At 34.3% G+C, this 13,723-nt stretch overlaps 1 protein-coding gene across 3 annotated transcripts in view; it reads right to left on the bottom strand.

Annotated features, from left to right (window-relative positions):
• DMXL1 (Dmx like 1) overlaps window positions 1-13,723 on the bottom strand; it is a 124,898-nt gene that overhangs the window by 69,767 nt on the left and 41,408 nt on the right. For all 3 annotated transcript variants that reach the window (XM_043465864.1, XM_043465862.1, XM_043465863.1), the window contains exons 11-20: window positions 13,208-13,461; window positions 12,412-13,096; window positions 12,201-12,322; window positions 9,538-9,627; window positions 9,356-9,458; window positions 8,113-8,232; window positions 7,618-7,839; window positions 3,567-5,252; window positions 2,247-2,354; window positions 275-444 (exon numbers count right to left, since the gene is read on the bottom strand). In XM_043465864.1, the coding sequence (XP_043321799.1) occupies window positions 275-444; window positions 2,247-2,354; window positions 3,567-5,252; window positions 7,618-7,839; window positions 8,113-8,232; window positions 9,356-9,458; window positions 9,538-9,627; window positions 12,201-12,322; window positions 12,412-13,096; window positions 13,208-13,461 (3,560 nt within the window). The remainder of the gene's footprint in view (window positions 1-274; window positions 445-2,246; window positions 2,355-3,566; window positions 5,253-7,617; window positions 7,840-8,112; window positions 8,233-9,355; window positions 9,459-9,537; window positions 9,628-12,200; window positions 12,323-12,411; window positions 13,097-13,207; window positions 13,462-13,723) is intronic.

The following is a 13,723-nucleotide window of genomic DNA, read 5'->3' as shown; positions in this document are numbered from 1 at the left end:
TTTTCCTTTTTTTTTTTTTTTGGCTTTATTTTCCTAAATATGCATTTATACTATTTGTAAAAGACAGATATATACTACTAAATAAATATATCAACTAGCAATTTAAGAACGAGAATATAAATTTTAAAAAATTACATTAACATGCTATCCTGAAATATAAAGACTTAAAAGGATTTTACTGCTTAAAGAGTAACAGGAGAGTAAATATGGAATATCATTTCAATAAACATGCAATACATATTATTTCATTTTTACACCAAAATAAAACACTCACCTTTTCTATGCACTTGCGTAAGATGCGGGTATTCCGGACCCACCACCCCACACCCATAGCTCTAAGTTCAGACCACGTGGGATCGTCTTTTTGCATCACTGGCAACATGTTCAGTAGTTCTTCTTCTGCTACGGAATGAAATGCCCAGGCAAAATGACTAGTAGAGAGGCCTGAAGAAATATAAAAAATAATGTTTATAAGAAATATGACTATATAATTATAATCAGAAACAAATGCTCATATTTGCAACAGAAATGCCTAAAAGTTTATATGTAAGACTTATAAGTTATAACTATTAAATGTTTGAGGTTGGAAGGAATATGTGTTGGTTTTTTATCTTGCTTCTCCAAATAACTTGATCACATCAATATTTTCTACAATGAGCATGTATTGTCTATAATTAAAATATATTTTTAAAAAAAGATAAAAAATGCTTATGGACAAATGCCACTGTGCTGAATCTTTCTATTCTCTAGTATGTTTGATCTCCTTTGGTCAATATGTGTCATGTGGATTTAATTTCATGGAATTAAAAATGCATCGAGACAGTACAGATGGTGAACAGAATTTAAGACTGCAAAAACTCTAGAGTCAAAAATGCATGAATTAAATTCCAGCTCCATCCTAACTATATAACTATGGGTAAGTTACTTAGTCTCCTGATTCCTCAACTTCCTTATTTACAAGATGTGAATAACTATGGCACCTACCTCATTACATTCTTGTGAGGATTAGAAGAAAAAATATAGTTGAAGCATTTGGGATAGCACCTAGCACATAATAACTTTTATTACCTCATATCACTATATTAATAAGATACTTTTATATTTATAAAGTATCATTTACATCAGCAAGTCTCTCGATCTATTTATTGGCTCACACATGTGGTGTTAATCATTCAGTTTCTATTTTGTCTCTTCAAATTACATTTTGTTTAGCATTACTGAATAAAGTAAATGATTAATTATAAGATTTGGCTTTGACGTATACAAACATATAAACTCAAATTTTTAATGTAATATACAGTGACAAGGAATCTGAATTGCCCACAATACCCAAGTCTTTGGAAATAAAGAAACTGTAAATAAAAAACAAATAAACATCTATACTGTGAATGGACTGTTATTCTAAATTATTTTTAGATTCCCTAATATCTCTCAACCAAGTTTAATAATTTCTCATAAATAAATAAATATCTGACTTAGAATTTTAGCTTCTCTTTTCTAAGACTAAATGCAAAATGAAAGGGAGGAGGAAGCAGAGAGAGACAAGAGACAGAGACCAATGAGCAAAGGTTAGCTGTAGAGTTCTAACAACACTGCTTAAACTTCTAGATCCAATAATCTGAGAAGCTGGCTCTATTCCTTAAACCTGGGGGTACTGAGTCAATAAATGCCTTGTTTTAAGTTACCTCAAGTAAAGTATTTCTGTTACTTTGGAGTCCTGACTAATAATATAAAAGTATTTGAAATGTCATTAAACTAATATCTGAAATACATATTAATGTTAATAGCAGTTTTGGGAGTAGAAAGATTTTTATTTTCTATGTTCTGTATTCTTTCTTTGTAAAACAATTAAAATTGAGTATATATTAGTTCTCTATTCAAATTATCTCAAATTTGGGGGGAAAATGAATTTAGATGGATGTCAATCAAAAAGGAGAATAAAGAAAATTTAAAGAAATTAAAGAGAATGAAACAATACTAAATGGCCTATAATGTATAATGCATTTGAAAACATACGATGTAATATTCAATTGTCCAAAATCCATTTCTTCACTAAATCTACAAAAAAAATTTCAGTATTTTAAAGCAAAGAAGATGAGGTGAAAGTCAATGTTTTTAACACAAATTAAGGAAATTCAGAATGTATCAAACTTGTCATGATCATATCCAGACAAAGAAAACTTAAATGTTTTTAAACCTCTCTTCCACTTGGCTTACTTCCTTTTATTAGATTACTACCAAATCACCTTGGAGAAGGAGTTGAGCTCGATAAGCTGGAAGAGAAGTTGTAAGAAAAGTATGAAGTCGAACAGCCAGAAGAAATTTTAAGCCACATTCATCAAGAGTTTCTCCACCTATAAAACAGAAAAAAAAAGTATTATTACCTATAAAAACCTATCTCAAGAGCAAAACACAAGTAAGTGTTAATAATTCTGGCAAGCAGGGCATGCCATGGCACCAAACACAGGGTAAAACATTGTGAAACTGACAAAAGCGATCAATCTAAATATTATCTTTCTTTTTTCCTATATAATTATACATTACAGGAAAAGCTGTATAGTTAAATAATTAAAAAACTAATAAAGAGAACCAACTGACTCAGGATCTGTGATATTTTTTTAATAATATAATCTCCTCTGATATGAATATTTAAATGAAAATCTGACAGAATTTTAAAAAACTTTAATCTCTGTGCTACATGGTACAATATTTTCCATACTGATCCAAGTCATATGCCCCATCCAGTAACTGTTAACACTAGAAGAAATGGCTACATGGTAGCAGGACCTGATTTTTACTTTACATGAAGAAAAACAAACAGTTGTAAAATAGTCAGATCAAGAAATAATATCTACTAGTAATATTTAATATTGTAATTCACAACAATTTTTCTTAAAGTTTTAATTTTTATTATTGTTATTCTTTTTTCTTAAAATTACCCCACATTTTCCTTTCAAGCAAAGTTCAAAGGGTGCATCCTACTGACCTATATCTGGTACTTAAGGCTAGACTGTTAATTTCAGATCTTACTTGAAATCTGATGGGAATTTTATAAATTTTATTCATAACTCAGGAAATTAAAAATAAAAAATGCTGAGTGAGGGGAAGACCTAATTTTAGTAGGCCTGTTTGTTATTTTAGGAAGGAGTATACATTAATGTTAGTTTTTAAAAACCTCAATATTCAAAAACCCAAATTAATAGTGAATTGCCATGATGTGAGAAATAAAGAAAATACTTTTTATTTTGGGGTATCTAAGATATTTATTAAGAATGTTAACTTTCACTAAACTCAAAAGCAATGGATCAATGGATTTTTGTTATTAAGTAGACAGCTAAAAATGAATTGGCATAATGAATCTCTGTGCACTTTCTCAGAGTACTGTAACTTATGGGATAAAGAACATATATTCAAGTTAAAACTATTGTGAAGGCAATGATGATGATGTAACAAACCTTTATGGTGATCATTTTTACAAAAATTATTTAAGATTATTTTCTGTGAAAAAATAAGTAAAAATACTATCATCAGTTTTTCCTCTAATCCTGTATCCAATTTAGTTTTACCTTGGCTTCGGTCTCTGCTTTCTCCAATATCAGTGCTGGTAGTTGCAATTGTATCTGCTAAAGCCATCAAAGACATCTGCTCCATCCGGCTGAGTCCTGGTAAACTAGAATGAAGTAAGTGGCCAGAAAGCACCTGAGCATGCTCAGGACCAAAGTAAGTTGGACTGTACTGTGAAAGGTCAATAACCACAGGCTCTGTATTTTCTTCATCTGCCTCTAACACATGATGATCAGTCACTAAAGCTGGCATCTGAAAAAGCTCATCATAATTTTCTTTTGACAACTGGTTTGAGTTATTTAAGGTACTCTGATTACTAGGTTTCTCTAAGGATGAGTAACAGCTATCATCATCTGCTGCAAGTAAGGCATATAAAGGAAGTGGAGGGACGGAATCAATTTCTGTGTAGTCTGTATTTTCACTTTTGTTGAATGCCTGGGGGTCTCTAGTAGTACTTCCACTAGCACTGATGGTGAGAGACCTAAGGCGGCGCTCATGATTAGATTCGGCTTCATTCAGAGCCACGACTTCCCCGGCAATGCACTTGACAAGATGTGACAAGATGGCCTTTGCTCTCCGAACTTTGCCAAGATCCATGAGTTCCAGAAGTTGCAAAGGATGGTACTGAGGTAAAGTTGGGGAAAGAACATGAGCTGCTTCAAAAAGACCCGAATCTTCCATATCCACAGAAGGATCAAGCGCAGTTTTCTTCCCACAGATCTTCTGTGCAAGACTGGTCATGGATCGAGTCAGAGTTTTCTTTGGAGGATGTAATCCAGAACTTGATGAGTTACTCTGTTTTATTAAACTCGTTATAGATGGAGTGCTCCCATTATATGAATCTGTTGTAACAGGTTCTTGTTTAGAAGATGGCTGCCACTGGGAATACACATGCATTTCACAATCCATGCCTACCACCAGGATGCCATCTCGGACCCAAGATAAGGAAACAGGAAAAGGCGGAGAGCCTTCTACAGAAGAAACCAAGTCCACACTTCGTAACAGTACAAACTGAGAAACGGGCACAACTTTAGTACTTTCCCAGAGAGGAAACGCCAGGCTTTCCTTACCAGTCTGTTCTTGTACTTTGCCAGACAGGGGTCCATACATAAAAAGTTTTGATCCAATTCCTACAGTCAGAATATGAGAACCATCCTCTCTAGACATCCAATCTAAGTGAACTAAATGCTTTGTGTTTGATGTGACACTTTCTTTACTAGATAAATAGACCTCTTGTTTATTATAGGCCACTAAATTGCTATCAATACTAATGCCAGAATCCAACACTGTATTTAACTCATCTAAATGAATTGTCTGCTCAAGGACCCAACATGAACCTCCTGTAGACTCACATTCAAAAATACTTACATGCATCACAAAGTCCTGAGAAGATCTACTATTAGACATAGGCTGCTTATATGCTACTGCTAAACGATTTGTGTGTGCACAGCTGACTTCTATAGGCCTACCAGGTACAGTTATACTGCTATTGCTCTGTAGTCCATCTTCAATTAGTAATGGCCATTCTTCCCAAATGTATGTAAGATCTGTTTCTCCATTCTTCGATGTGGCAGATTCTCCATCTGTTACTCTACATCTCCAGAATCTTACTTTCTCATCTGAGCATGAAGTTGCCAATAAATAAGGTGCACTGCATATGGGATATATGGAAGAAGAACTCAGATGTCCTAAAATAAAAATAACCCATTAACAAAATGTCAAATGATGTCAAAATAATCCATTAATAAAATGTTGAATTTGGTTCAATACATCTCTCTTCTTGTACTAAAAGTGTTAGTCTTTTGCATGAACTAGCCTTAACAACAAGACAGCCAATATTTAGCTTAAGGATCAACAAGATCAGTAAGCAGCTTTTAATGACATCAAAATGGTATATAGAAATGACATTACTATCAAAACCTTGAGCCAAAAGAGAACTCAGATAATTTACAGCTAAGGACTCTTTGACTAAATGTGTATCTTATGCCTATACAAAATAGCTAGACTAAGGCAGAATTAGAAAACCTAAATTCTAGTCCTGGTTTTCAATCCAGCATTCTGTTCACAGCTCTTTGCTAGTGTTATATATTATTATAAATCTAATTTTAAAGATATCAATACATTTAAAAAAATTCATCAATATTCACTGGCTACTTCTCTATAATATTTTTTAATATAATTATGTGAATGGCTGACAATTATTTAAGTACTAAAAGGGCCTTCCATGATTGAAGCTGTATTTCAAGGAAATGATACTGAGAAGATTCCCAGGTGGGACATACATTTGCTTGGGTTTAATGTAATTAAATACACAATTTCCTGAATCAAGCGTTGGCAAACTTTTCTTAAAGGGCCAAAGAGTAATAATTAGGCTCTGCTAGCCAGAGAGTCTCCGTTGCAACTACTCAACTCTGCGCTGTAGAACAAAAGCAGCCATACACAAAAGTAGACAAACAGGTGTGGTTATGTTCCAAGTAGAAACAAGTAGGTGACCCATAGTTTGTCAAGCCCTATCCTTAACTATTAAATATAAAATCATTATATAGATGTTATATGGAACATTTATTATATTTTAAAAGCATATTTCAACATACTGTTAGTAAGTTGTTTTAAAGCCCTCAAGGACTTAGCAGTACTGCAAAAGGACACAACATTGTCCAGTAGTTTCTCTGAGCTAAACAGATAATAAAGAGTTTAGTGGTGGTTTAGTCACTGCTAAGTGTGTCTGACTCTTGCAACCCCATGGACTGTAGCCTACCAGGCTCCTCTGTCCATTGGATTTCCTAGGCAAGAATCCTGGAATGCTGTTTCCTTCTCCAGGAGATCTTTCTAACCCAGGGATCTAACCTGCATTTCCTGCACGGCAGGTGGATTCTTTACCGCTGAGCTACCAGGGAAACCAGCCCTTCCCGAAAGTCTCAGTTTTCAAAAAAAACTGTTAAGACTAGGAAAAAAGCTTTTATCATATGCTACTGTTTTTGTCAAACAAAAGAAATTTCTCCTCCTGCTCTAGGACTTTTTTCTTCTAAACTCAACTTGCACCAAAGATTATTTTTAGAAACATCTTCAGTTTCTCTTACATTTTCTATAAAAAAATTTTTATTAGAATTAAGTAGTGAAGAGTATACTGTTTTGGCTAAGGATATCAGCTCTTAAAATTGCATCAGTACAAAGTCATTTTTTTCAAACTTTAACTTTCCTTGCACTGATGTCTCTTTTATTAAAATATACCCAAAAAAAAAATCTCAGAATGTTTAAAAAAATTTATCATGACACTGTAATACTCCTGCTAACTTCACCAATTACAAAAGATTAAGTGCTTGATTACATGGCAAACTGAAGCGCATTCAAAGTAACTAGTCAAAAGTGATAAAATAAGTAAAGAAGACCAAAAATCCACACTGTGACTATGCAAATCAAAGAACTAGGTGATTAAAAAGATGGATCTTTGTCTTGGTTTTCATGATACCCTTGATACCTTGAAATTCTGTACATTGGAATGACCTGAAGGTTTGTCAAAACAAGACTGCTGGGTCCCACCCCAGAGTTTATGATTCACTAAGTCTAGGGTATGACCCAAGAATTTTTATTTCTAACAACTTCTCAAACAATGCTGATGCTGCTGGCCTGGGGACCACATTTTGAGAACCACTGCCCTAAGAATGAGGATGATAAATATTTATCAGGAACTATACACTTAAGAGTCCTTCGCAGCACGGAGCTCCTGGCCACCATTGCCAATATTATCAGTTGGCAAATAAGGTGCAACTCCATTAAGTCTGCCCTGGAAACTTTCACTTCATCTTTACAAAAGGATAATAAAAATTTGTCTAGGAAATCAATATTTAAGACCATAACTGGCTGACAAATGCCAGAGTAATCTGAAAACATAATGGGAAATTTTTAATTTTTAATTTAGGGTATTGAAAGGTATTCTTTCCATTTCTGCTTCTGTGTGAATTTAAAAAGTGGGAGTTACATCTATTTTTAAATACACAGTAAACCTTCATGCACTGCCAAATTTATCAGTCTCTTTTTACAAAATTTACACACCTGCTGATGGCTTAACACTTATTATCTCAACTCCTTCTGGCAAATGCAACTCTTGGCTATAAACCATTTCTGAAGACAGAGTCAACTTGCTGGTACTCTGGAGATTTGCTCTGCAAGCCTGATACTTCTGTGAAAAGGGGGATAGGATCTTCTCTGGAGAAGAAGAATAATGTTCTTCTGGCTGCCAAGCTGCTTCAGATATTTTTGTATCTACTTTTTCATCTATAAAACAAAAAAAGAACCAAAAAACTGGGAGGGAACTCCTGTAAACATTAAAATTGCTACATGTTATAATCCAAAACTGCCTTATAAAAGATAAAAATGTAAACATATTCCTATGATCTTTATGACAAGAAAACTGAGAAACTGTTTTTTCCTTAATTAACAGAATGAACTACAATTATCCTGTCAATAAAAACAGCTTAAAAAAATATCCACCAATCTAGCTATACATACTTTGTTAATCTAAGTCTACTAATAGGAAAAAAAACTCACCCAACGAGACAGGAATGGACTTTAAATGCAAATTCCACATGTGTAACAGTGAACGGTTGTCTTGGGTGCACTCTATTACAATTAGGTAGAATTTTTCAGAAAATCCATTAGGTGAGCTGCCTGTTGGTATTAATGATATATTTCACTATTAACATAGATAGCTATTAACATTTTAATATGAAAAATAAAAAATAAAGAACATTCTGTTGATATAAATAACCCTTTACATCTATATTTCTCATTTTCAGCATCTTTCCATCATTGGATCTAAAGGTTACAAAAGCACTACAGACATTTTTGCAAAGTTCAAAATTCTCAGGAAAAATGATAGAAGACTAAGAAAGCAGTGGTAAGAAATTAGACATTCAACATAAAGGTGTAGAATTCAAAAAGGTACTTCTCAAAGGAGAAAAAAAATGGAAAAAGGGTAAAGAAATGATGTACAAGAAAATAAAAATAACCTGAAACAAACACAGAATGCAGTTATTATTATAACTTGAGTCTTGATAATAGAATTTTAGAGCAACAGGCACACACTGTACAGATCCTCGGTAAGTAAAGTTATTTTTGAGTTTGGTTTGGCTCTGTAATCAAAACTAATAACCAAGATATTTTAGCTTTATTTTCCTGTTTTTCTTTATTTAAAATAACAGCTAATACTAGGAGGATGAATTTAACATCATTTTAAAAACTGCTTAATTATAAAAGTATTAATTAAAGCCACCTATATAACTTTTAAGTTTGTAGCTAATGCTTTAAATTGTAGATTTTTAAAGAGACAGGTGCCAATATCATTCAAATTGTTAGGGCAGGACTCCTCCCATGCAAAGAGCACTCACACATTAATGACAAAGAACATGTCTATGATACTTTTTTAAAAACATAATTTATGTGAGTTCCCTGGCAATCCTGTGGTTAGGACTCTGCACTCTAACTGCCAAGGGCCTGGGTTTGATCCCTAGTTGAGGAACTAAGATCCTGCAGGCCAGGCAATATGGCTAAATATAGATTAATTAATTCAAGTATTTTAAAATACCATAACTGACAAACTCCTTTAATTTTTTCATTATTATTGCCTTGTTAAGAATAAAAAGATACTGATATTTATGATAAATATTATCACAAATGTACATATGAAAAATTTAAACTCAAACAGACATGAAACACTGTATCAACTTATCTTTATTAACTGCCTAACATACTGTACATTTTATATCTCATTACATAAAAAATTCTTCTTTACCTGCATCAGATAATATTCTGTCTTTTCCCAGTCTTTTCTTCTCAAGATTATTCAAAATGAAGTCTTCTTGAAAAACATGAAGCAGTTGGGTTTTTCTGCCTTGCTGAATGTAAACAAATACCAACATAAGTTGACATACATATTATTTATTAAAGCTAAGTGGCCAGAAAAATAATACTTACAAGTTTGGTAATGGGATCTAATGCGATAATGCATCCTGGCCTGGCTGTTGACTGTTGACTTACGATGTTAAACACTTCACCAACATATTTCTGTTTTTGAAAAAATGGATATCTCCTTTATTAAACAATTAAATTCAAAAAACAATAAAAAATGATGTAAAATTTGAGGCATAACAGACAAACACTAAATAAGTTCAGGTGAGACTAAATAAGTTCACAAGTCCCTTTTATTATAAACATTCTGGGATTTTACCAGGCAATTACACAGGAATGAACAGAGTTATATAGCTCAGTTGGTGCAGAGAAAAACAAAAGCAATGTTTGGTAATCGTTAATGAGAAAAAGTATTTTATATTTTTAACTATGAAAGACTGACTTCAATCTCATGGAAATTCCAAGAATCAAAGCTTTTTGGCATTAACTTTGACAAACAAAGCTAAATAAACAAGTTAACATACTATTTACAAACAATGATTTCTTGAGCCACATCATCTCCTGACTGCTCTTGTCAAGGTCATATGGTTAAATTCAATCTTCATCATGCCTGATCTATCAGCATATGAATCTGTTGATTATTTCTTCCTCCTGGAAATGTCTTCATTTTGGCTTCCTTTATATACCACACTCACCCCACTTTTAACAATGGAATGCCCCAGGGTACAATCTTCCTATCATTTCTACTTTCCAACTATAGCCTCTCCCTCAGAGATCTCATTCAGCATCACAACTTTATATTCTAACAGGTACTTATTCTCTATCTTCAGACGAGGCCTCCCTCTAAACTCCAGACACTAGCCTACTAGATCTCTTGGATATGAAACAGGCATTTCAAAATCAACACGTTCAAAGTCAGGCTCTTGAGTCCTCCCTGCACCTCAAAACCTATTTACACATTCTTCACATCTTAAGGCAGACCTTGGGAGTCATCCTGCTTTTCTCACACAAACCCCATATCCAGTCCAATCCTTATAGTCAATGTACAAAACACATCCAGATGTGACCAACTGTTATCCTCTTTATCATCACACCACTTGCTACCATTCTAAACCCCTTTCACTCTTTCCTAAACTACTGTAATAGCTTCCTGAATTGGTCTCTCTGATAACACTTCTGCTTCCCATGTCTAATCTATATAGCAAACAGAGCGATATTTTAAAGCCTAAGTCAGATCATATCACTATCATTCTTTACACCAGTTTCTATGTCATTAAGAGTAAAATTCAAAGTAACTACAATGGCTTATGAGGTCTTTTACTACAAAGGCCAGGCTAACTTTTTAACTTTATTTTTGATTACTTTCCACCTCATTTATCCTACACCAGCCACAACAGCCTCCTTGATGATCCTTACCTACCAAACATGCTCTGGTCTGAGGATCTTTACACTGGCTTTCCTGAAATACTTTTCCCTCTAAATATCCACACAGGTAGCTCCCTCATCTCCTTCAGGTCTTTGCTCAAATTGTACCACTTCTGTGAGGCTTTCCCTGACCAGCACCTTACTTGGCACTCCCTACTACTTCTGCAACATTGTTTCTCTCCAAAGTATTTATTAATATATTTTGACCTTTTTTCTATATTCTTTCACTGAATGTAAGCTGAGATTTTGGTCTGTTTTGTTCACATCTATATTCCCAGCACTTAAAAACAATTCCTGAAAAATAGAAGGCCCTCAAGAAATATGTTGCTACTATAACACTACATGTTTTTTAAAAAACCTTTGTCTTCTGTAAAATAACTTAGGGGAGGAAAAATAAAAAAGATGGGAGCAGACCACTGTTAACCTGTGCAATTCTATAACCAGAGCATTAACAGACATAAATTGGTAGTTGAGCAGACAGCTTGAATCTCATAAACACCAAGTTCAGTATGGCTAAAAGTTACCTCAGGGCATACTTAAAAACACCTAAACCAAAAGAATGGAAATACTGGCTTGCTGGAGGTGCTGAGGCAATGCAGATGGGGGTTTGCTATCAGTTAGGAACAGGAGGAAGTGCCTTCTATTTTAAGACAAAAGCTTTGCAATGATATTGAAAGAACTCCTGCCTGTAGTGCAACCAAACTGAAGGCTTTTTTTTCTCTTAAGATTAAAATGCCAGTCTTATTTCAGCTTCCCCTGTTCAGAAATAACCTACAGATGAACCAACATGATTCAGCAATACACTGTCAGAAGTCCCCATATATATCTGAGCCAGGAAGTACTACGGGACTTCCCTGATGGCTCAGTGGTAAAGAATCTGTCTGTCAATGCAGGAGATATGGGTTTGATCCCTGGGTTGGGAAGATCCCCTGGAGAAGGAAATGGCAACCCACTCCAGTATTCCTGCCTAGAAATTCCACACACTGCGGAGCCTGGTGGGCCACAGCCCATGAGGTTACAAAGGAGTCAGACATGACTTGCAGCTGAACAACAAAAGGAAGTACTACATATTGTTGAACATTAGATTTTACTTTTAGAACGAATGAAAGACATGGTTTCTTTTTAAGGTATTGGGATCACTATAAGACCATCACTAAGGCTATAATGTAAATGTGCAAAAAATATCTAAAAATACATTTAATTATAAATTTTATATTACAATCTTAGAAATTGCTCAGTAAGTATAAATTAACTATTTAAAAAACATCATATTTTATTCTTAGTTTCAAAAGTCATTTACTTACAGAAATTTCAGGATTGGAAAGCTCATATAGAAGCTTCTTGGCATCAATAACTGCTTCATATAATCTCAGATATTGTCCATCACTTGCTACAAAGCACGCACTAGGAGAGTTGCAATATGCACCTAGATGCATTTAAAAAACATTTAAAATTTAACCTTTAGCAACAATGCCAGAAAATCTAAAGTTCTTAAGTAAAAATCAGAATGCTTACCTAGACAATAACTGGGTATAAGAGTGGGCAGCCATGCCACATTGGAAAATGCAGAAACGTGAAGAGAATTAATCCGGGCAAGCTCAGAAACACCTCCAGAGAAAGACAATGGCCCAACTGGATCAACTCTCCAAAGAATAAGCTCACTGTAAACTGCATTGGGATCCTGAAAGGCCATGTCAATAGTGCTTTTATTCTGTTGTGCCAAAGGACATTCTTCAATATTCACAGCATCATCAGGTTGCTTTTGGTTATCAACATCTGGTGTCCTTAACGCATTATGGTGTGACGTTGTCAGCAATAATGGTAATACTGAGTGACAAGCTAAATCATTAAGATGAAAGCGATGACCACAATATCTGGATTTGTGTGAAATACTGAGAACTGTAGAAAAGGCAGATTCTTCGGCAAAACTGACAAGCCACTGATTCAGGGAGCCATCAGCATGCTTTGAGATCATCATAACATTAGGGGTAAAAATACTTAATTTTAAACTATTAGTTGATTTACTGTGACCAGAAGAGATAAGCATTGACGTGGAACGTGTCAGGCTGGAAGGTTTTTGTTTCCCTTGCTGAATAGCCAAGTCAACATTCTTGGTACAAGCATACATCACTATGCTTTTACAGAGAGAGTTTGCATCACCTGTGGGAAAAGCTACAGGAATTCTGGAAACAAAGGACACCTGGAATTAAGAACATGAGCGTTAGAAGGCATGAAACTATATAAAGAGGTTTTACAAAACAGTACCCACATTTAACAAAAAGCAGCTCTCCAGAGATCATAAAAATAATACCTGTACTTGACGAAACATACCAGGCTGGTATTCGTCCAGCCAATCCACATGCCAAACCAGCAAAGAACCATCCATGGGATGAATACTGAATAGCATGTCTGCATTTTTACTCCATTCAGACAGAAGTACTTCAATCTGATGCTCAATGGCAGATGATGGCAATGGTACAAAACTTGAATTTGGTACCAATTTATCACCACCCAATTCCTTCTTTTCATGATTTATTTTCAGATCATCAACACTGTCATCGATCTCTATAAGCAAAAGAGTTCATGAACCATATAAATACAATCAAGCTACTACTATAAATTAAGAAATGCATTCTTAATCTACCTTTACAAATGCATTCAAAATGAAAAACTTAAGTTTTTATATAAATAGGAAATGAGGTTCCCTTTAAAAATAATTTTACTCCAGGAATATAAAGCCACTGGAGTTAACTCAGTAATCAGAAGGTCAAAAGGGCTGAGTCACTGGATTATCAGTAGAAGGACTAATACTGACTAGAAAATAGGT

The sequence above is a fragment of the Cervus canadensis genome, chromosome 4 (genome assembly GCF_019320065.1).
Source record: "Cervus canadensis isolate Bull #8, Minnesota chromosome 4, ASM1932006v1, whole genome shotgun sequence".
Classification (NCBI taxonomy): Eukaryota; Metazoa; Chordata; class Mammalia; order Artiodactyla; family Cervidae; genus Cervus; species Cervus canadensis.
The sequence above is the reverse complement of the archived record's forward strand: the minus strand, read 5'-3'. Positions and strand labels throughout refer to the sequence as shown.